The 23197-nt window shown below is 53.3% G+C and overlaps 1 protein-coding gene and 1 long non-coding RNA gene across 7 annotated transcripts; one reads left to right on the plus strand and one right to left on the minus strand.

Moving 5' to 3' along the window:
• Positions 1–7376: 7376 nt before the first annotated feature.
• On the minus strand, positions 7377–11928 carry LOC102118063 (uncharacterized). 3 transcript variants are annotated; one of them, XR_010583553.2, is made up of 4 exons: positions 11326–11928; positions 11053–11194; positions 10346–10450; positions 7377–8353 (listed from the first exon to the last, which is right to left on the minus strand). It is a non-coding gene; the product is annotated as an uncharacterized lncRNA (long non-coding RNA). The 3 variants fall into 3 exon arrangements; XR_012427427.1 differs by having other exon boundaries at positions 10346–11928; XR_012427428.1 differs by having other exon boundaries at positions 9161–11928.
• PLEKHF1 (pleckstrin homology and FYVE domain containing 1) lies at positions 10912–21415 on the plus strand. Of its 4 annotated transcripts, none has more exons than XM_065536272.2 (3): positions 10912–10978; positions 15438–15558; positions 19791–21415. In XM_065536272.2, exon 3 carries the CDS (start codon positions 19807–19809, stop codon positions 20644–20646), a length of 840 nt encoding a protein of 279 aa, XP_065392344.1. In that variant the 5' UTR covers positions 10912–10978; positions 15438–15558; positions 19791–19806; the 3' UTR covers positions 20647–21415. The 4 variants fall into 4 exon arrangements, with proteins under 4 accessions (XP_065392344.1, XP_045235401.1, XP_045235400.1 ...); XM_045379466.3 differs by having other exon boundaries at positions 15512–15558; XM_045379465.3 differs by lacking the exon at positions 15438–15558 and having other exon boundaries at positions 10912–11176.
• The last annotated feature ends 1782 nt before the right edge of the window (positions 21416–23197 follow it).

Raw genomic sequence — 23197 nt, forward strand, 5'->3', positions numbered from 1 at the left:
GAATTACAGGCACCAGACACCACAACCGGCCCACTATTCCGATTTCTCTCACCATCAGTTGGTTTTGCTTTTTTTGAACTTCAAATAATACAGAACGTACTCTTCTGTGTCTTGCTTCTCTCACTGAACATTAGCTCTGCGATTCATTCATGCTCTTTTGTGTAGCAGCATTTTTTTTTTTTTTTTTTTTTTTTGACAAAGTCTCACTCTGTCACCCAGGCTGGAGTGCAATGGTGCAATCTCGGCTCACTGCATGCAACCTTCGCCTCCCGGGTTCAAGCAATTCTCCTGCCTCAGCCTCCCGAGTAGCTGGAACTACAGTTGTGCACCACCACTCCTGGCTAATTTGTATATTTTTAGTAGAGGTAGGGTTTTACCATGTTGGCCAGGCTGGTCTTGAACTCCTGACCTCAGGTGATCCACCTGCTTGGCCTCCCAAAGCACTGGGATTACAGGCATAAGCCACTGCGCCTGGCCTAGCAGCATTCTTTTAATTGCTGAGGCGTATTCAATTGTAAGAATATAGCACTATTTATTTACTCATTATTACTATTGATGGGCATTCAGTCTGCGGCTATTACAAATAAAGCTCTTACAAACATTCTTGCACGTGTATTTTGGTGACCGTGTGCCCTCATTTCTCTTGGATACTTACTTAGGAGAACAATTTCTGGGCCATAAGATAGTGAATGCTGAGCATTCAAAGACACAACCAAATGGCTTTCCAAAGTGGTTGTCCCAGTGTATACTTCTCTCAGCAATGTTGAGAGTACAGCTACTCTGTATCCTTGTCCACACATGATATTGTCAACATCATTTTAGCAATTCTGGTGAATGTCAAGTTCAGAATTTTTTTTTTTTTTTTTTTTTTTTTTTTGAGACAGAGGTTTGTTCTTGTTGCCCAAGCTGGAGTGCAATGGCGTGATGTTGGCTCACTGTAACCTCTGCCTCCTGGGTTCAAGCAATTCTCCTGTCTCAGCCCCTTGAGTAGCTGGGGTTACAGGCGCACACCACCACGCCCAGCTGATTTTATGTATTTTTAGTAGAAATGGGGTTTCAGGCCAGGTGCGGTGGCTCACACCTGTAATCCCAGCACTTTGGGAGGCCGAGGCGGGCAGATCACGAGATCAGGAGTTCGAGACCAGCCTGACCAACATGGTGAAACCCCATCTCTACTAAAGATACAAAAACTTAACCAGGCATAGTGCTGCATGCCTGTAATCCCAGCTACTAGGGAGGCTGAGGCAGGAGAATCGCTTGAGCTCAGAGGCAGAGGTTTCAGTGAGCCGAGACTGAACCATTGCACTCCAGCCTGGGTGACAGGGTGAGACTCTGTCTCAAAAAAAAAAAAAAAGAAAAAGAAAAAGAAAAAGAAAAGAAAAGAAAAAAAAGAAAAGAAAAAAAGAAAAGAAAAGGGTTTTACCATGTTAGCCAGGCTGGTCTTGAACTCCTGACCTCAGGTGATCCACCCGCCTCGGCCCCCCAAAGTGTTAGGATTACGGGCTTGAGCCACCATGCCGGGCCCAAGTTTAGATTTTTTAAAACCAGCATGCTAGCCGAGCAAAACGGAACTGTGGGACCTGCAGGCAGCCAGTATGCAAACCTTGCACCTAGGAGTTTTTCGTTGCCTGTACAGGTGCCCGCAGCACACACACATCTGGAAGTGAGGCCCCTCCTCCACTTCTCTGAATACTCAGGTGCAGTCCCTGCGGAGGGCAGGGCTCATTGCCCTTGCAGTGGATCCCATCTCTCCAGCCCACGTCTACCCAATTTTAATATTCCCAAATTATCAGTCACACAAGGTCATGGTGTGTATTAGGTTATTGTTATGATCATCATCATCACCACCACTGTTAGGATGCACAAATGCCAAAGGTACAAAATTCAAAAGACAGAACATGAGTTATCTGTTGCTGCCTAACAAATCACCTCAAAATGTAGTGTCTTGAAGCCTGGGCAACATAGCAAGAACTTGTCTCTACAAAAAATAAAATCAGCCAGGTGTAGGGGCATGGACCTGTCATCCCAGCTACTCAGGAAGCTGAGGTGGGAGAATCACTTGAACCCAAGATTTCGAGACTGCAGGTGAGCTATGATTGTACCACTACATTCCATCCTGGGTGACAGAGCAAGACCCTGTCTCTAAAAAGAAAAAAAAAAACTAGTTGGTGGCTTGAAACAAAACACATTTACGGCATCATAGGGCTTCTGTGGGGCAGGAGCCAGGGAATGACCTAGCTGGATGGCTCTGCCTCAAGGTCTCCCATGAGGTTGCAGCTAAGATGTTGGTCTAAGCCACAATCACCTCAAGGCTTTCTGGGGCTGAACAGTCTTCCAAGAGGCTTCCTCACCCCCAGCAAGGGGTTGGTAGCTGTTGGCTGGAGGCCTCAGTGTCTCCCATGGGCCTCTCTGTAGGGCTGCACGGACGTCTTCATGACTCAGTAGCCAGCTTCCCCTGGAGTGAGTGATCCTGGGAAGCAAGGCAGAGGCCATGATGTTCTTTGTGACCTAGCCCTGGAAGCTGTGCTCTGTCATTTCCACAGTACCCTGTTGGTTACACGGGTTAATCCTATTCCATGTAGAAGAGAACTATACCAGGGCGTGAATACCACAAGGGTGCCAGGCATAGTGGCTCACACGTGCAATCCCATCACTTTGGGAGGCTGAGGCGGGCAGATCTCTTGAGCCCAAGAGTTCCAGACTAGCCAGGACAACATGGTGAAACTCTGAATCTACTAAAAATACAAAAATTAGCCAGGTGTGGTGGTATGCACCTGTAATCCCAGCTACTTGAGAGGCTGAGGTGGGAGGATCACTTGGGTCCAGGTGGTAGAGGTTGCAGTGAGCCATGATCGCACCACTGCACTCCAACCAAGGCAACAGAGCACGAATCAGTCTCAAAAAAAAAAAAAAAAAACCAGAAAAAAAACGCACACACAAAACAGTAACAACAAAATAAACAAGCAAAAAAAATACCACAAGGGTATACAGTAAATGGAAATATCTCTCTCACCCATCTAAGCCACCCATTTTCCCTTCCAGAGGTAAACCCAGGACCAGTTTATTGTTAATTCTGCCAGCAGTACACACACACACACACACACACACACACTATACGTCCACTTGTATACCTTACTTTTTTTTACTCAATATATCCTAGAAATCCTTGCATTTCAGGACATAAAGACCTGCCTTGCCGGGTGTGGTGGCTCACGCCTATAATCCCAGCACTTTAGGAGGCCGAGGCGAGCGGATCACCTGAGGTCAGGAGTTCGAGACCAGCCTCAACATGGAGAAACCCTGTCTCTACTAAAAATACAAAATTAGCCGGGTGTGATGGTGCACGCCTGTAATCCCAGCTACTCGGGAGGCTGAGGCAGGAGAATTGCTTGAACCTGGAAGGCAGAGGTTGTGGTGAGTCAAGATCATGCCATTGCACTCCAGCCTGGGCAACAAGAACGAAACTCTATCTCAAATAAAAACAGAAAACAAAACAAAACAAAACAAACAAACAAACAAAAGACCTGCCTTATTCCCTGTAACTGTGGAAAGCCATTCCATTGTACGAACAAATCATAATTTCTTTGGCCAGCCCCTGTCAATGGATGTTTGGGCTGTTCCCTGCACTTCCATACTGTAAGCAATGCCACAATAAATGAATGAATGTTTATATCCTTTTGCACAAGGACATGAGTATTTAAGGATAAATTCTGGAAGTGGACCAGCTGGACAAAAAAGCCCTGTGCTTTTTTTTTTTTTTTTTTTGACAGAGTCTCACTCTGTCACTCAGGGTGGAGTGCAGTGGCATGATCTCAGCTCACCGCAACCTCCATCTCCTGAGTTCAAGCAATTCTTCTGCCTCAGCCTCCCAAGTAGCTGGGACTACAGGCACCCATCTTCATGCCTGGCTAACCTTTTTTTTTTTTTTTTTTTCTTTTTAAGAAGTGTCTTGTTCTATTGCCCAGGCTGGAGTGCACTGGTGCGATCTCAGCTCACTGAAACCTCCGCCTCCCAGGGTCAAGCAATTTTCCTGTCTCAGCCTCCCAAGCACCTGGGATTACAGGCATGCACCACCACGCCCAGCTAATTTTTGTATTCTTAGTAGAGACAGGGTTTCACCATGTTGGCCAGGTTGGTCTCGAACTCTTGACCTCATGATCCACCCGCCCCGGCCTCCCAAAGTGCTGGGATTACAGGTGTGAGCCACCACTCCTGGCCCTTGCCCAGCTAATTTTTGTATTTTTAGTAGAGACGAGGTTTCGCCATGTTGGCCAGGCTGGTCTCGAACTCCTGACCTCAGGTGACCCGCCTGCCTCAGCCTCCTGAAGTGCTGGAATTACAGGTGTGAGCCACTGTGCCTGGCCAAGTCTGTGCATTTTAAAATGTGATCGATGTTGCCACGTTGCCCCCCATGAAGGTTGGCTGTAAAAATTTATGCTCTCACCAGCAAGAAAATGGATTCATGAAGTCTTGGGTGGTAATGACCAAAATGTAGGGCATTCCCTGGGCAGCTCAGTAAGTAATTAAAAATGAAATATCACCTGTCCGGTGCAGTGGCTCATGTCTGTAATCCCAGCACTTTGGGAGGCTGAGGCAGGAGGATTGTTTGAGGTCAGGAATTTGAGACCAGTCTAGGCAACATAGCAAGACCTCTATCTCAACAAAAATTTTAAAAATTAGCTGGGAGTAGTGGCGTGCACCTAAAGTCCCAGCTACTCAAGAGGCTGAGGCAGGAGGATTACTTGAACCCAGGAGTTCAAGACTGTAGTGAGCTATGATTGCACCACTGTAAGCCAGCCTGAGCAACAGAGAGAGTCCCTGTCTCAATAAAAGAAATTTTTAAAAGAATAAAAAGTAACATGGACTAGCACCCAGCCCCATTCCACAACCAGAGAGCCTCCCTGGCCCTCTCCCACACCATGTGCTGGACTTTTTCTCCCTCTGGCTTGCTTGTTCTTGGCCCCTGGAATTTCTGTTCTTGCCTTAAATGCAGCAGGTGAGGAGGCATTTGCCAGCCAGGCCTCAAAGACTGACACTGAAATGCCAAATGGTTCTCCAAGATGTGTCATCCAACCAAGACAGCTCTCTCCTGCACGGACCTCGGCCCTCTACTCGGGGTGGGCAGCCTTCTCTCCTCATGGATAAATACGATGTGTTCATGGGTTTGCCCCAACTGGACTGTGAGCTCCCCAAGGGTAGAAGTAGCGCCATATTCATCCCTGGATCCAGTGCCCGGGTAGTGGCACAAAGAGGGATCCAGTAATTGCTGAATGAATGAATGAATGAATGAATGAATGAATGAATGAATGACCCAGACAGAACTTTGTCAAACCAGTGCTGTCAAAAGCCTCTTGGATGTACTCCATTGACACTAGGTGGGTCTAATACACTCAAGATTATATTGGCATGCAACATTTATTTCACCCCTCGAAGGCATTTTTCAAAAAGGATCGCTTCTGTTTTATTTATGTTTAGATATATATATATAACGGTCTTGCTCTGTTGCCCAGGCTAGAGTGCAGTGGTGTGATCTCGGCTCACTGCAGCCTCAAACTCCCAGGCTCAAGCGATCCTCCCTTCTCAGCCTCCTGAGTAGCTGGGACTACAAATATGCACCACCATGCCCGGCTAATTTTTGGTATTTTTGTAGAGACGGGGTTTCACCATGTTGCCCAAACTGGTCTCAAATCCCTGGGCTGAAGTGACCCACCCGCCTCAACCTCCCATAGTGCTGGGATTCCAGGTGTGAGCCACCACACCCTGCCTGCTTCTGTTTTCTTATATTTCTCCTTTCCTCCTTTGGCCTGGTTGGAGCCTCTAGGAGAAAAATCCATGCTGGGAAACAAACACAGTAATGCCCATAAACATGAAGCAGATGTGCAGACAGCTGGAATGATAAATGCAGGGCATACACACGCAGAGAGAGAAAGGAATAAACAGGCAGACAGGCAGGGTGAGTGGGTGCGGGGTCGTCGCTGCCATCTCATGGTTCCCTGGAGTCCTGTTGTAGTCTCAGCTTCAAATCCAAGGCCACTGCAGCAAGCCCGCCCTCAAGATTTTCTTCTGAAGTCACGGTTTCCCAAACATCTCTGGGTTTCCTCCTTTAAAACTAATCTTCTTAATCATTTCAGTAGAAATCTTTTCAAAATGCCCCACATTGTATGACTTTGAGACTCAGTGTCTTTAGCATGTTACAGTATCTACAAAGAAAGCAAGGCTGGGCGCGGTGGCTCACGCCTGTAATCCCAGCACTTTGGGAGGCCGAGGCGGGTGGATCACGAGGTCAGGAGATCCAGACTATCCTGGCTGACATGGTGAAACCCCGTCTCTACTAAAAATATAAAAAAATTAGCCGGGCGTGGTGGCGGGCACCTGTAGTCCCAGCTACTCAGGAGGCTGAAGCAGGAGAATGGCGTGAACCCGGGAGGCGGAGCTTGCAGTGAGCAGAGATCGCGCCACTGCACTCCAGCCTGGCGGACAGAGCGAGACTCCATCTCAAAAAGAAAAAAAAAAGAAAGCAGCATTTAGGCCAGGCGCGGTGGCTCACACCTTTGGGAGACTGAGACAGCAGGATCTTGAACCCGGGTGTTCGAAACCAGCCTGGCCAACATACTGAGACCTGGTCTCCACAAAAGATTTTTTTTTTTTTTTTTTTTTGAGACGGAGTCTCGCGCTGTCACCCAGGCTGGAGTGCAGTGGCCGGATCTCAGCTCACTGCAAGCTCCGCCTCCCGGGTTCACGCCATTCTCCTGCCTCCGCCTCCCGAGTAGCTGGGACTACAGGCGTCCGCCACCTCGGCCGGCTAGTTTTTTGTATTTTTTAGTAGAGACGGGGTTTCACCGTGTTAACCAGGATGGTCTCGATCTCCTGACCTCGTGATCCGCCCGTCTCGGCCTCCCAAAGTGCTGGGATTACAGGCTTGAGCCACCGCGCCCGGCCAAAAGATTTTTAAAATTAGCCAGGTGTGATGGTGCCTGCCTTTAGTTCCAGCACTTTAGGAGGTAAAGGTGGGAGGATCATGAGGTCAGGTGTTCAAGACCAGCCTGAGTAACATAGACAGACCCCTCTCTCCCCCACATCTCTACTCAAAATTTAAAAAGTTAGTTGGGCACAGTCGCGTAGGCCCATAGTCCCAGTTACTCAGGAGGCTGAGGCAAGAGGATCACTTGAGCCCAGGAGGTCGAAGCTGCAGTGAGCCATGACTGCGCCACTGCACTCCAGCCTGAGTAACAGAGCAAGACCTCATCTCTAAGAAATAAATAAATTGAAATAAAATACAAATAATTTTTTAAAAAGAATGCAGCATGTAGTAGTTTGGGAATCGGACAAATTTAGAGTCAGTTTCAGGATCTGCCCAATCTAAACAGTAGGACCTCTGTTTCCTTTGTTTTTCTTTAATTTGTTTTCCCAATTTTTTGTTTTGAAAACTTTCAAACCAACGGAACAGTTATACGAAAAGTTCAACAAATAGTCAGAGATCAGGGATTGGTAAACTTCAGCCCACATCCTGATTTTGTATGAGCTAAGAATGGTTTTTAACTTTTTTAAATGGTTGGAAAAAAAATTTTAAAGAATTTTTCATAACACATGAAAATTACAGGAAATTCAAATATCAGTGTCCATGACGCTAACCCTCTTGTTTAAGTATTGTCTATGGCTGTTTTTGCTTTGCAGCGGTGAAGTTCAATAGTTGCCGTAGAGATCCCGGCTCTCAAAGCCCAAAGTACTTAACATTTGACCCTTTACAGAAAAAGATTGGAGACACCTGACCCCAATTTACCTATTGCTAATATTCTGCCTCCTTTGTTTTCTCTCTCTCTTGCTGCAACATTTGTTTTCATCCTTAAATACTTCAGTGCCTATTTCAGTTTCTTAAACTGAAAGCTGGGAATGACAGTTTTAGTGTGGGAAGAGATAAGATAACATAAAATGTTTAGCACACAGTGCTTGGCATGTAGACAGAACTTAATAAACGATCCAAAAAAAAAAAATTCCTGGCGTTGGGCGCAGAGGTGGTTGCCAGAATCCCTAACTTGAAAATCCCAAGCCCCGCTGCTTTCCTGAAACCCGGGTTCCCGCAGTCTGGAAGCCAGCTTCTCCGCCGAAAGGGCTTCTTTCCCGAGAAGTAGCAAACGCCTCGGAGAAACCTCATTCTTTCCACAGCTTGTGGCTTGGCTGACTCAACTTCTGCCTGCCCCTGAGTCACGAGTTTTTCCTCTCTTATTTGGAGGAGCGAGGCCCTCCACCCAGCTGTCCCCACGCACAGCCAGCCTCGCTGGGAAGTGGATGGACATCTGGAAACCAGTGTGTGCTGCCTCTGGGGCGTTTCTCGGAACGTCACTCAGATCCATAGCTGGAAGGAAGGACAGAAGAGGAGACTAAGGTCCAAGTGAGTCCTGGACCACCAGCAGGACAAGGCTAGGAGGGGTCTCCTGATTGCAGGACCAACACATCCTCCCTCTAATTTCCCACAGTCATGAAAAGGCTTCCTTCTCCCGAGGCCTCCTCTCTACGGATAAGGTGTTAAATGCCAGGACACTATCACAAACAAGACAGCCCTGTCTTTCCAGGGGACTGGCTCACTTCCAAGTCTCATGGCCACCTCCACCCCAGCCAGGGACTACCCTCCCTGAGAAGCAGCCTCTTGCCGGGGAGGTGGTGGAGCTGGCACTGAGCAGTCATGGATCGCAGCCTTGAAGGCTCAGCTTGAAGTCGCCCTCCACCCGCTGGTGACAAGCAGTGTGTACACTGGAGACAGTGTTTCCCAGCATCCCAGTGGCCCCACTAACCCTCCTGGTTATTACTCAGCCTGTGGGATCTCAGACCTTGTGTTTTCTGCTCTCTGTGGTATAGAGGCCTGGCTGCCCCTTCAGGACTTGTAAACCCAAACGTATATTCAGTTGGAGGCGCGGAAGCAGATAAAGCGCCCCAAGGGGGAAACCAGAGGGAGTGTGGGGACCATAGTGGAGGGGAGAACACAGGGCCCCTCTAAAGAGGACCCACATTCTCAAATCTTCTGATTTGAGAGGAGCTGAATATCCTGATTTTTATGTGAACTCTCCCCATATGAAATGTTCACAGCAATGCATTTTAAAAATGCTTAAACACTTTGAAAGCAAACAGACATTATTCGGGTCTTGTGGGGTTCAGGGTTACTTACCAGGTGGTGGCTTCTGTTGAATGCTCATAAATGCTGACCTTGCTGATCAAGGCAATGGTATGGTGGGCGCCATAAGGTGGTAGTGGGGAGGGGTCTCCCCAAGGCCACAGCTGGTGGCCCTCTCACTTGCCTGTCCCCTCCCCCTCCCCCTCCCCCCATCCCCTTTCTCTTCCCTTTTCAGCTGGGAGAGGCCGGTCTCCAGCACTGGACCCACCTCACAGCCTCACCCATACCCCCCGCCAGGACAGCAGGCACCTCTTCTAGCTCCGGCCCCACAGCCCATCAGTCCTCCCGCTGCTCCCCTCTCGCCTGGTCCTGGCCCAGCAGGCACTGCCCCGGCCTGAGCCAGCTCCTCTCAAGGTACCCAGGTGGAGTTCTATTTGGCAAGACAACCTGCATCTATGTGACAGGTACTGACTGCATTCCTCCTATGCACTACCCATTCTCAGCACTCGGGATGCAGGGGTGAATGAGAATAAAGTCCCGCCTGAACAAGAAGAAATTACCATCTGGCCTGTGGGGCTCACGGCCTGGGTGGGAGGCAAGCCACCAGCATGACTTGTTGATGAGCATTCCACAGAAGCCACAGCCTGCTAGGCAGCCCTGAACCCCACGAGTGGCCTCAGGAGAGGACTCTGGGTTGGGAGAGATGCTTTACAAAATGATAAACACGGGTGACTGTGGAGGGAGATGGGATGGAGACAGGGAACCACTTTGGGTGGCCAGGGCAGCCTCCCTGAGGAGGTGACAGTCTGAGGCCTGGTAGGTAGAAACAAAGGCCTGGGGCTTTAAGAAATAGGAAGAAGCCCATTTGAGAGGACCTCTGGGAGGAGGCCAGGGAGGGCCAGGAAGGCCTCCCGGGCACTGAGGCCTGGGAATTTCCTTCTGAGTCACACAGGAGGCTCAGGTACAGTTGAGCCAGGGGTGACATAACTTGCTACTAGTGTTGGACTTGGGTGATGGGCACCAGGGTCCCCTGGACTGTTCTCTTTCCTTCAGTTTGAAATTCGCCACTATAAAAAGTTTAAAATAGGTCAGGCACGGTGGCTCACTACTGAAATCCCAGCACTTTAGGAGGTCAAGGCGAGAGGATCGCTCGAGCTCAGGGGTTCGAGACTAGCCTGGGCAACATAGTGAGACCCTACCCCCCCGCCCCCCCGACAGTACAAAAATACAAAAACTAGCCTGTCCTGGTGGGCTAATTCTCCTGGGGTCAGGATGATTTCTGTGCAGGCTGCAGTGAGCTGTGATTGCGCCATTGCACTCCAGCCTGGGCATCAGAGGGAGATCCTATCTCAAGAAAAAAAAAGGTTATAAAGTGCTGCTGCATTTTCATATTACGATTATTGACCACTGAGGGTGACTGTGCTGTGAGGCCCGCCGGAGGCACCAGAAGGCACAAGCCTCCCACTGCCCGTTTCCCCGCAGAGCCCCGCAGATCTCGCAGTCGCGGGCGCCCCCACCCAACCCCTGCCCAAGGTCAGGGTCGCAGTCCCAGCAGGTGACAGCAGTCGCGCTCCGCGTGGGGCAGCGGCGGGCGGAAAGGGAAGCCGGGCGGGGCCAGGGGGTCAAACAGGGGCGCCAGTCCGGCCCAGCCCCAGACCTGCGGCGCTCAGGAGCCCGGGTGCCCTCCAGGAGCCGCGCCCAGGCCCCGCCCCTCCCGCTTCCCGGGCTCCGATTGGCCGAGCCACCGTGGGGGCGTGTCCGGTGGAGCCGGCTGGGACCTGGGCGGAGCGGGTTGGGACCTGGGCGTAGCAGGCGGGGACCCTGGCGGCCGCGGTGCGAACTCGCGGGCTGGGCACCGGGCCGGCGCAGGAGGTGAGTCCCCCACCGTCCCCAGGCCGGGCTGCGGGTCGCGGGGCAGGCGCAGGAGGGGAGTCTCCCATCCCCACCCCCGGGGCAAGCGAGCTCCCTCGGGCCGCGCCGTCTTGGCGGCTCCTGGGCGGGCGGGGCGCAGTGCCGCGGACTCCAACCCGAGAAGAGGCCGTGGAAGGGCGCTCCTGGGCGGCTTGCTGGGTGAGCGCTGCAGGGAGCCTGGGGAGAGCGAGGGAGAGCGGTCAGGGGTCAGAGGGGCCGAGGCGGCGTCCTCGGGGAAACGCGCAGGTGTAAGGTGGTGGAGGCGAGGGGTTCGCAGGCCACCCGGGACTGCAGGGGTCTCAGCGCACCCGGTTGATGGTGGTGTTTCCAGGATCCTGGCCTCGTGTGGCCGCCGGGACCTCTCTCTCTTCTCGGTCCCAGTCTGCAGTCTGGAGGCCTGGATGGGACCACTGTCCCTCTGGGCAGGGGCGCGGCGGGGGGCGTTGGGGTCCCAGTTCCTCTGGAGCAGTTGAGTTTGTGAATCTTGGTGGGAGTTGTCAAGAAAAACAGGGTCGGGCACGGCTCGCATCTTAGAGAGGAAACTTGAGCAGGCCAGCAGAGAGAGGCTGCCTGGAATCTCCCTCCTTTCTCATTTCCCCAACTCTTGGCGGGCCGTTTAGGGCAGAGGTGTGGTCAGCCCCTTGGCAGGTGGGAAAGCAGAGGTTCCCAGCCGCCCTGAAAGTTGGTCTCTGCAGCCCAAGGGGAGCCCTCCTTTGGAATTTGAACACCGCTGGTATCTCCCACTCAGAGAGGGTCAGAGGCCAAAGACGTGGAGAGGTAGTCCCCTAATGCGCTGGGATCGCCCATCTGCACAGCGTCATTCCCACTGGAGTCTGTGTGAGCTGAGATGACGCTGACTTCGGCCTGCGTTCCTGCACAGGTCAGCCCTCAGGGCTGCCAAGGCACAAGTCAGGCGGCCCTGGGCGAGCTAGGGGACCTGCCCAATCCAGTACCCCCCGCCCCCCGAGGAAGGAAGGGGGATTGGCCAGTATGGCCTGGAGGGTGGGACAGCCCAGCCAAGCTGACGGACCTGCTCGGGATGGGGTGGGCATCAGGCATTTGGAGCGCCAAGCAACACCCGCTGGACTCTGACTTGTGGAGTTCTGATTTGGTCTCTGGTTGAGTGCAGCTTTCCACAATTCATGGTTATTTTGAAGCCGGGCTTCCTCATCACTCAGCAGGGACCTTGGGCAGTGACTTTGATGTGGTGGAAGTACCTTCCCCAAGGGGGGCTTTTGTGAGGATTAAGTGAAATAATGCACGTAATATGCTTAACGTTGTGCCTGGTGAGTTCTAAGTGCTCAGTCGGCGGCACTTCCAGTTTTGTTTTGCTTTGTTTTTCATTACTGGTCTCTTCCCGGAGGAGGGCCTTCCAGAAGTCAGAGGGCTGGACAGAGCCGAGGGGCGGCCCTCTGGAGGGAGAGGAGGCTTGGCACCTGGTCCTGCGGTCTCAGTGCACATGGAGAAAACCTCACATCCTCGCGCTGGCCTGGGAGCCTGCAGGATGGCCCCTTCCAGCACTGTGACCTCATCTGTCCCCCTTGCCCCATCCCCATCGCTCCTTACTCCACAGCCTGACTTCACCCTTTCCACCTTGAGCTGCTCCCCAGGACCGGAGCTCTGCCCCTAGATCTTTGCACAGCTGACTTCTTCAGGCTGGAGGGAGTTCACTTCCTCCCAAGGCCTTCCCTGACCTCCACCGTCCTCCCAGCCCCTGCCCTGCTGGGCGCACCAGTCTTTCTTCACAGTGCTTAGCACTGGCTCTCAGAAAAGACCCTGTGAATGTACTTCTAGTCTCACTGGAAAGAAGTGTGCATTCCTGAAGGGCCTGGTCTCCAGCTCCCGGCTGTAACCTCACACAGTGTCTGGCACACAGTGGGACTCATAAATATTTGGAAAATGAAATCAGGCAGGCATAGAAGCAGGGTGGGCCTGCGTGGGGTCCAGGTCCCTGCAGGGAAGGAGCAGCCCCGATCTGGAAGTCAAGGGAAAGTCCAAAGGGCTGAGCTGCCCCCAGAACTCTGATTTCCTTGGTGACCCTGGCCCTGCACATCCCTGAGCAGGTTCTCCACGTGTAAGCCGAGGCAGAGGAGTTACAGCTCCCACTCCACCCCCGACGGCTGCCCAGCTCCTACTTTCCAGGGCTACCATATTGGGGCCCCACACATCTCTCATTTATCCAAAATGCTGTGTCCCGAGTAGGGGAGAGGACAGGACAACTCCCATCAGGACAGTGCCCTGCGTGGCCTGTTCAGCGTGCCCTGCAGTGTGTGTGTTATGCATTTTACAATGTGGCGCGGTGTAGATCAGGAGTTGGCTAACCTTTTCTGTCAAGAGCTGGTAGCAAATAGTTTAGGTTTTGCCAGCCATACAGCCTCTGTCCCGCATGACTGTGTTTGAGTAAAATTGGATTTAGAAAAGCTGGCAGTGGCCCGGATTTGGTGTAGCTCTCCAGCCCCTGCTGTTGAGCACATATCACACCTGGGCTGTAACATACAGAACCTGGCTTCATGGCTTCTACAGCCACGCGGTGGCTCTCAGGATGTGGCTCCCAAGCCGCAGTGCTCACGTGAGCACCTCCAGCCCCTGTGCAGGCAGCAGGATTGCTGAGCCTGAGAGTCCCCACCCCTCTGAACCCTCAAAGAAAGATGCAGGTCTGTTGGTTGCCTGACTCCCAGGCTTACTGAGACTGCGCCGCGGTCACCCCTCTACCAGCAGCCCTGGGGCCAACACAGGCACTCTCTGAGTCCCAGAGGCTGCCCGGAAGCTCTGTCACCAACATCTTCCCGAGGCAGGCCAGCCCCAAATGAATAAGGACAGGACTCAGCTTTTTCCTCCCCTGTGCTAGGCAAGGGAGGTTCACTTCCCTGGTGAGAACAATAAAAAAAAAAAAAAGAGGATTCCCAGTTGGGCTCAGTAGCTCATACCTGCGATCTCAGCACTTTGGGAGGCTGAGGAGGGAGGATTGCTTAAGGCCAGGAGTTCAAGACCTATCTAAGCAACACAGCGAACCCTCGCCTCTACAACAAATTTAAAAAGTAGCCAGGCATACTGGTGCATGCCCGTGGTCCCAGCTACTCAGGAGGCTGAGGCGGGAGGTTTTTTTGAGCCCTGGAGTTTGAGGCTGCAGTTAGCCCTCATTGCACCACCACTGTACTTCCGCCTAGGCAACAAAGCAAGATAATGTCTCAGGAAAAAAAAAAAAAAAAAAAAAAGCATTCCCCATCTAACTCAGGGCTGCTGTATTTGCCAAGAAACACCTACAGACCAGGTCAAAGCGGGGTGTGAAGTTGTGGTCCTGTAGAGAGGGCTTGCATGCAGGGGCAGCCCCCAGGAGGATGTTGTCTGCCCTACCCCTTGCCCAATCTGGGACCCTCTGCAAGTTCACAAAGGGGGGCACATGTGAGCCCCTGGCAGCCCCAGTCAGTGTGTGGGGTCAACTCTCAGCCCAGCCCCCTTCATCGCCAGCAGATGCCCCTCCTTGCCCTTCCCGGTCCACATTTTACCATCAGCAGCTGGACACTGGCTGTAAGGGCCTAGAGGGGGTCTTCAAGTCACGGGCGGGGGCAGAGCAGCAAGGGGGTCCCATGTGGAGCGTTCTGTGCCTCCTCCAAGGGCTGTAGAGACAGTGTTATGGGCTCTGCCCTCTGCTGGCCGGGTCTGGGTGGATTGGGCACCCCTGCCTACGGCTCTCTTCCGCCTGGTGCTGTTCCTTCCCTTCCTCTGTGCCGTCCACTTGGCTGGCCCAGTATCCAGAGCTCAACAAGCCCCCAGGGTTGCGGGAGGGCTACCTGCTCTCTGGGCACAAAGCCCACCTGTCTCAGATACTGAATATGGAGGCTTTGGTCTGCAGTCTCGGGACTGGGTTTGCATCCCGTTTCGCCAGCGGCCTGACTTCCCAGCACATAGGTGGGCTGGGGCCATACGTGGCCTTGCTTCTTCGGGTCTTGACATCCCCTGCAGGTGCCCAGGCCCGGATGCCATGCGGTCACCCTATCAGGCCCAGCCAGGTGTCCCATCGTGAGACATGCTCAGCGGCCCCCAGCCCATGGAGCCCAGGACTCAATCCATACACTGGCCTGTAATTCTTTTCTTTTTGAAGACCTTACATTAGAAGAAGCAACACGTGTTCCCATTTCTTGAAATTGGCAGATACTCGGATTTCGTCATGTTTGCTGCTACCTTTTTCTAATTAAAAACAAAAAAAATGAAACCTTACAGACGAAGATGGAATCCAATCTGAGCCCCCCATTCCTGGTCACATCTAGGTCCTCTCCCCAGACTACTTACTCCTGACTTTCTCCCTCCTGTCTTTTATTTTTACCATTCGAATCACTTTCAAGTGTACAGTTCAGTAGTGTTAAGTATATTCCCATTGTTGTGTAACAGATCTCCAAAACCTTTTTTTTTTTTTTCCGAGATGGAGTCTCACTGTGATGCCCAGGCTGGAGTGTGGTGGCATGATCTCAGTTCACTGCAACCTCTGTTTCCTAGGTCAAGTGATTCTCCTGCCTCAACCTCCCGAGTAGCTGGGACTATAGGTACGCGCCACCATCCCTGGCTAATTTTTGTATTTTTAGTAGAGACAGAGTTTCACCATATTGGCCAGGCTGGTGTCGAACTCCTAACCTCAAGTGATCCACCCGCCTTGGCCTCCCAAAATGCTGGGATTACAGGCATGAGCCACCACACCCAGCCTCTAAAACTTTTTAACCGTTTAAAACTGAAACTCCATACCCAGACAGCCTCCCCATTCCCCTTCCAGCAGCCCCTGGCAACCACCATTCTATTTTTACCTCTATGAATTTGATCAGTTTGTGTATCTCATATAAGTTATTATTATTTGTCCTTTCGTGATGGGCCTGGTTCACTTAGCATGATGTCCTCAGGGCTCATTCATGTTGTAGCATGCGTCAGAATTTCCTTCTTTTCGAGGCTGAATAGTATTCATGGTAAGTATGTTCCACATTTTGTTCATCCATTCTCCCATTGATAGATATTTGAGTTGCTTCCACCTATTGTGGCTATTGTGAATGATGCTGATATGAACCTGGGAAAGCAGATATTTATTTTAGTCCCAGCTTTCAGTCTGGATATATATCCAGAAGTGGCATTGCTGGATCATATGGTAGTTCTGTTTTTAACCCTTTTTTTTTTTTTTTTTTTTTTGAGATGGAGTCTCTCTCTGTCGCCCAGGCTGGAGTGTAGTGGCTCGATCTCAGCTTACTGCAAGCTCCGCCTCCTGGGTTCACGCTGTTCTCCTGCCTCAGCCTTCCGAGTAGCTGGGACTACAGGCGGGGCCCACCACCACACCCGGCAAATTTTTTGTGTTTTTAGTAGAGACGGAGTTTCACCGTGTTGGCCAGGATGATCTAGATCTCCTGACCTCATGATCCGCCCGCCTCGGCCTCCCAAAGTGCTGGGATTACAGGTGTGAGTATTTTTAACTTTTTAAGGAACTTCCGTACTGTTTTCCTTAGGGCCTGCACCAGTTCATATTCTCATCAGCAGTGTACAGGTTCCAGTTTCTCCACACCCTCACCAACACCTATTATTTATTTTTTGTTTTGTTTTTTTTCCCTCCTTTTTTTTTTTTTTTTGAGATGGAATCTCACTCTGTCACACAGGCTGGTGTGCAATGGCACAATCTTGGCTCACTGCAACCTCCACCTCCCGGGTTCAAGCGATTCTCCTGTCTCAGCCTCCCAAGTAGCTGGGATTACAGGCATACGCCACCACGCCCAGCTAATTTTTGTATTTTTAGTAAAGATGAGGTTTCACCATGTTGGCCAGGCTGGTCTCGAACTCCTGACCTCAGGTGATCTGCCCACCTCAGCCTCCCAAAGTGCTGGGATTACAGGCGTGAGACACTGTGCCCGGCCTTCCTGCTACCTATTTTTATTCATAGATATAGTTCTTGAACACTTTCAGAATGTTATGTAATTCCTGCATAAGTGGTGTCACTTTACATACAACATTCTACAGGTTGTGTTTTTCCACTCCGTGTTTGTTGTTTGCCATCAGACCACATTGATCTGTATCTCTCATTGCGTGAGTAGCCCTGGGTTTTTGTGGTTTTCCCTGCTGGTAGGCATTTTGGTTGTCTCTGCTGTGCGGTCACCGCTCTTTGTGGAATGCAGTTCTGGTTTGTTTGTTTTTTTTTTTTTTTGAGGTGGAGTCTCGCTCTGTCGCCCAGGCTGGAGCGCAGTGGCGCGATCTCGGCTCACTGCAAGCTCCGCCTCCCGGGTTCCCGCCATTCTCCTGCCTCAGCCTCCCGAGTAGCTGGGACTACAGGCGCCGCCACCACGCCCGGCTAATTTTTTTGTATTTTTAGTGGAGACGGGGTTTCATTGTTTTAGCCAGGATGGTCTCGATCTCCTGACCTCGTGATCCGCCCGTCTCGGCCTCCCAAAGTGCTGGGATTACAGGCTTGAGCCACCGCGCCCGGCCACAGTTCTGGTTTTGTCAGATTGTCCATCAGCCAGGTACTCGGTGATCAGTCATGGAGAGACGGGTCAGATCTGTCACTGGTAATCCCCTAGGTTTGCAGTATACAGCCAAGATCAGCAACCTAAAAATAGCAGTTCTTACGTAAGGCGGTGTGGGCAGCTCTTCTCAGGACACTTGTGATCTACAGGGGCAAGTGGAACGGGACTCGAGGGCCCAGCATCTTCTCCTGTGCAATGCATCCAGCCGTCACACTGGGGCCCCACTGTGGCTTTCTACTGGTGGCCAGGCTCAGAACTGCAGCTCAGTGACCCAGAAACACTATGGGTGTGATCAGCTCAACCCCAGGCGTGCCGTGTGTGCCTGAACGCATGTGTGCACGTGGTGGTGGTGGTGGGGCCAGCTCTCACCTCTTCCTCTGTAGAGGTAAGAGCTGAGTCATGCATGGTGGGCCTTGGGACCTGCTTGGAACCATGCCAAGCTACTTATGAAGCACCTAGTATGTGCTTGGCATGGCTCCAAGAACTGTGGACACAACAGGAAGAGGCTCATGTTCTCATGGAGCTAAGAATTGAGTAGGGGAAGCAGAAAACACACAAGCAATGAATAGACGAGAAAACAGCAGGTCCTGTTAAATCCCGCAAAGAAAAAACAAAATAGGATTGAATCCCAGAGAAGGGGCCAGCAGACCCTTTCTACAAAGGGCCAGGTGGTAAATATTTTAGGCTTTGTCACCATGTAGTCCCTGTCACCAACACTCAACTCTCCCATTGCAGTGTGGAAGCCACCAGAGACAATAATAAATGAACGTATCTGGCTGTGTCCCAATAAATCTTTACAAAAGCAGGCTGAGGGCCGGATTTGACTCAGACCATGCATTACCAATGCCTGTCCTGGGTATGGGGAGAGACTGCCTGAGCTGGGGTTGTCAGGGAGAACCCTTTTGAAAAGGAGACAGACGGGAACTGAGAACCTGTTGCAGGAAGGAGCCGACCCTGGGACAGCCTGTCTCAGGTGGGACGCAATGGCACCTTGCCGCCGATATGGTGGTGGAGTCGTGTGCTGAGAAGTGGGCGGGCTAGATTTGAGAGGAGGAAAAGATGATGAGATTTGCTCATGGCTTGAATGCTGGAGGTACAGGAAGAGGGAGATTCAAGGATGCATCCTAGATCTGGGTTTGAACTCTTGGGTGAATGGCGGTGTCACTGAAGGAGAGGAAGAGGCGCAGGTCTGTGGGGACTGGGTTTAGCATTGGATGTGTTGCGTTTGAGGAGCTTGTTAGACAAGCAGGTGAATATCTATGCTGAGAGCCCTCTTAGAGCTTGGAGAGGCCAAGACCGGAGGCTTGGACTGGGGAATCTGTGGCATTTAGGGGGTCTTCAAGGTCGTGAGTCTGGTGGGCTGGTGCATGTGTGGACTGAGCAAGGGCGCCCAGCATGAGCTCTGAGTTAGTGCTTAGTGCTTAGGGCACCAGCAGAGGGGCCTGTGTGGCCTCCCACTCCACTCAGGAGGACAGCATAGTGCGAGCTCCAGGGCCCCTGCCTCCTAGCATCGCCTCAGTTCCCCTCCTGTAAAGTGGGGATTCTGCCTCCTGGGGTCAGGTGGGAACTAAATGAGATAGTCAGGCTTGGTTGAGAAGAAGCACTCAGCGCCTGTGCTTGTGATGGTGGTGGTGACTGCTGCACTCACTGGGTGGGTGCATGGGTTGCAGGGCCTGTGATGGCTTGGTTTGGTGAATAGCAGAGTCAGGGATGGGTTGGGGGTGGGGACACCCAGGTCTCCTGGCAAGGACCGTTCTGATGTCCCGTTGAGGCCTATTCCACCCTGTTTTTCAAGGCTCCCCAGCGCGGCTGGACCTCTGCTGCCCACAGTGGTAGCCCGCTTAGTAGAACATTTTTATTTTTTTAGGAGATAGAATCCACTCAGTCACCTAGCTAGAGTGCAGTGGCGTGATCATAGCTCACTGTAGCCTCAAACTCCTGGGTTCAAGCTTCCTCCTGCCTCAGCCTTCCAAAGCGCTAGAACCACAGGCATGAATCGCTGCACCTGGCCTAAGTAGCACACTTTATCACTACTTTCCCAGCCCTGTCTGGCCACCACCTCCCCTTTACTGGGGAATCTCCCTTCCCTCCCCGTAGTTCCCTATACTCCCGTGGAAGGGTCAGCTTCTGGGGTGATGCCGCTCAGTGCTGGCAGGCCTACGGGGTACTGTGGGTAGTCAGTGGGCTGCCTGGTGTGGTGGGTTAGTGAGTCGGGGATGGGCAGCCTGGTTCTGACACCCCCATGCCTGAGCCTGGACTTACTCCCCGTCTGTCTCCTCCTGCAGCCGGTGGCTGGAGACGATGGTGGACCACTTGGCCAACACGGAGATCAACAGCCAGCGCATCGCGGCCGTGGAGAGCTGCTTCGGGGCCTCGGGGCAGCCGCTGGCGCTGCCAGGCCGAGTGCTGCTTGGCGAGGGCGTGCTGACCAAGGAGTGCCGCAAGAAGGCCAAGCCGCGCATCTTCTTCCTCTTCAACGACATCCTGGTGTATGGCAGCATCGTGCTCAACAAGCGCAAGTACCGCAGCCAGCACATCATTCCCCTGGAGGAGGTCACGCTGGAGCTGCTGCCGGAGACGCTGCAGGCCAAGAACCGCTGGATGATCAAGACAGCCAAGAAGTCCTTCGTGGTGTCGGCCGCCTCCGCCACGGAGCGCCAGGAGTGGATCAGCCACATCGAGGAGTGTGTGCGGCGGCAACTGCGGGCCACGGGCCGCCCGCCCAGCACGGAGCACGCGGCGCCCTGGATCCCCGACAAGGCCACGGACATCTGCATGCGCTGCACGCAGACGCGCTTCTCCGCCCTCACGAGGCGCCACCACTGCCGCAAGTGCGGCTTCGTGGTCTGCGCTGAGTGCTCGCGCCAGCGCTTCTTGCTCCCGCGCCTGTCCCCCAAGCCTGTGCGCGTCTGCAGCCTCTGCTACCGCGAGCTGGCTGCCCAGCAGCGGCAGGAGGAGGCGGAGGAGCAGGGCGCGGGGTCCCCAGGGCAGCCGGCCCACCTGACCCGGCCCATCTGCGGAGCGTCCAGTGGAGATGATGATGACTCCGACGAGGACAAGGAGGGCAGCAGGGACGGCGATTGGCCCAGCCGCGTGGAGTTCTATGGCTCGGGCGTGGCCTGGTCTGCCTTTCACAGCTGACCCCCGGCCTGCAGAACATCTGTCCCCAAGCCAGCTCCACTGCCCACGCCCCCAAGAGGGCAGCTCCAGAAGCTGCCCAGGGCTCCGGGAGCCCACCCCATGGTGGCAGGGGCAACGGTGGGGAGTGGCTCTTTCTGGACTCCCAGTGCCTTTTTGCTGGACACTGTGTCCTTCTGACTTCACTGCAGGTAATGCCTTTCCCTTCAGGAAGCCCCAGAACACCCAGACCTCTTGGGAACCAATGCCAACTCCCGCTCTGCAGGCTGCTGCGGCAGCTCCAGATGGCCTCCTGAGCTGGACCACCCCAGGTCTCCAGACACCTAGGGACCAGAGCGGGTTTTGGAACATAGACAGAAGACAGCAGGGGAATGTAGCCGAAAGCCACAGAACCCACCCTCCCCCCGACAAGCACACCCCACTGAAGAGCCTGAATCCCAGGAGGCCTCCTGGAAGCTCAGGCCTGCCCACCCACCACGCTGGTGCCCACTGCCTGGCCGGCAAAGCCCTGACAATCAGACATACGGGCTCCCTGAAGCCCAGCCAGAGATTGCCATGCTGTGGATGCCACCAGGCCCAGGGACTGCAGCCGCAACGCCCAGGGCAGGCGGGTGAGGACTCTGTCCTGTGTCACCTCTCTCCAGGTGTCCAGCTGTCTTGTGCCTTTTTGTCCTGTGAAACCAGTGTTTTCTGTTAGGACTAAGTTGTAAGAACAGAAACCCTGCCCACACTTAATAATAAAAAAGGAAGTTTATTGATGGGTGGTTGCAAAGCCCAGGAGTGTCCTTGCTTCAGACATGGCTCTGTCCATGGTTGAAAATGTGCTAGGTGGCCAAAATCTACCACTGTCCCCCACACTGGGCGTTCTTGGGTATTTCAGCTGCCCGACGGAGACAGATGCTCATGCCGTGCCTTGGCCAGGCCTCCCCAGGACACAGGTCTGTCTGGGTGCCATGACTGTGGCCTGATGCCTGCTGCCCTATTCACTTTGGTTTGGGGGATCTCAGTGGATGGAACTGAGGAAACAAATAGCCATTTGTGTGGTTCTGCCAGGCCTCGCAGGCTGAGAGCTCCCCCGTGCCGTCCTGCCTGGCCCTGGGGCTCGTGTGTGGAGAGGAAAACTGGGCCCCAGGTGCACCAGCCCTGCTCAGAGTGAGTGTGCATTGGGCCTGGGGCCAGCCTCCTGACACTTGGCCACGGAGCTGGGGATCCTTTCACAGTGTCCCACGAGTGTTTCTGCACTGCTCTTTCCCAGCGCCTTGGCCTTGGCCAGACTGGGGCATGGACTGGTGTTGCTGTCAGCTAGAAGTGATGACTGTGGGGCTGGGAGTCTCCTGCCCGTGCAGCACAGCATCTGAAACCCCACTGACAGGGCGTCTCCCCGGCCTAGCGCCATCCTCCTGGGGCCAGTTATCGGAGGGTCACATGCAGACAGAACCCTGGAGGGTGCAGTTTGAGTGCAGATTCTGATTCAGCAGGTTGAGGCCCAGCTCCCAGGGCCTGCTGCCACCACCGCCCACGGACCACCCTTGAGGTGACAAGGCCTGCTGGTGGCCTGTGGGCACCCTGCAAGGGAGGCAGGAGGGGTCAGTATTTTTTTTTTTTTTTTTTTTGAGACAGAGTCTCGCTCTGTTGCCCAGGCTGGAATGCAGTAACGCGACCTCGGCTCGCTGCAACCTTGGCCTCCCAAGTTCAAGTGATTCTCCTGCCTCACCCTCCCAAGTAGCTAGGATTACAGGCGTTTGCCACCACACCTGGCTAATTTTTGTATTTTTAGTAGAGATGAGGTTTCACCATGTTGGCCAGGCTGGTCTTGAACTCCTGACCTCAGGTGATTTACCCACCTCGGCCTCCCAAAGTGCTGGGATGACAGGCATGAGCCACCACGCCTGGCTGAGGAGTCGGTATTGAAGCACCTTCGACCTGCTTCAATACCGAAAGTATTTGGCAGAGTAACCAGTGTGGGAGGCCCAGTGGCCTTCCAGGAAGGACCTATTTGTTTACAGTCCCTTTCTGTCCCTTGGCCTGTCTGAACCACGCAAACTGGTTCAGGCTGGTTCTGCCTGGGCAGAGGGCACAGAGTGAGACAGGTCACGGGGCTGGGGATGACTTCCTGGACAGATCTAGTGCCCTCTCCAAAACCTAGGCCGGGCGGCCACGTCCCTGCACCCTGGCACTGAAGCCAGACCAGGGTGTGCTGGCTGCTGCCGCTGGCCTCCCTTCACAGACCACTCCCCTGCCCGGAAACCCTCTGAGCCTAAAAGGCAGCATTCACTAGGATGGGAGAGGGGACCACGTGCAGCTGAGCCTGGCTACCACCAGCCTCCTCTACAGCTTCCTGCCAAAGGGGTCTGTGCACAGGACCCCAGGCTGACTGAGTGCAGTGTCGTCCTCTCCAGGGCATGGCGGGCAGCGCCCTGGGGTCTGGGGCTGACTAGGTGATTCTCCCTCAGCCCAGGACTCAGGTCTGTGTCCCTCTCCCCTGCAGGGCTGGGACAGAGCTGCTACTGCCCTGAGTCCCAAGGTGTTAGGGCCTATAAGGACCCAAGGCTTG

The sequence above is a fragment of the Macaca fascicularis genome, chromosome 19 (assembly GCF_037993035.2).
Source record: "Macaca fascicularis isolate 582-1 chromosome 19, T2T-MFA8v1.1".
NCBI classification, from domain to species: domain Eukaryota; kingdom Metazoa; phylum Chordata; class Mammalia; order Primates; family Cercopithecidae; genus Macaca; species Macaca fascicularis.

Excerpts from the sequence above, each read along its gene's own strand:
- PLEKHF1 (XM_045379465.3), top strand. The coding sequence starts at position 19,807 with ATGGTGGACCACTTGGCCAACACGGAGATCAACAGCCAGCGCATCGCG.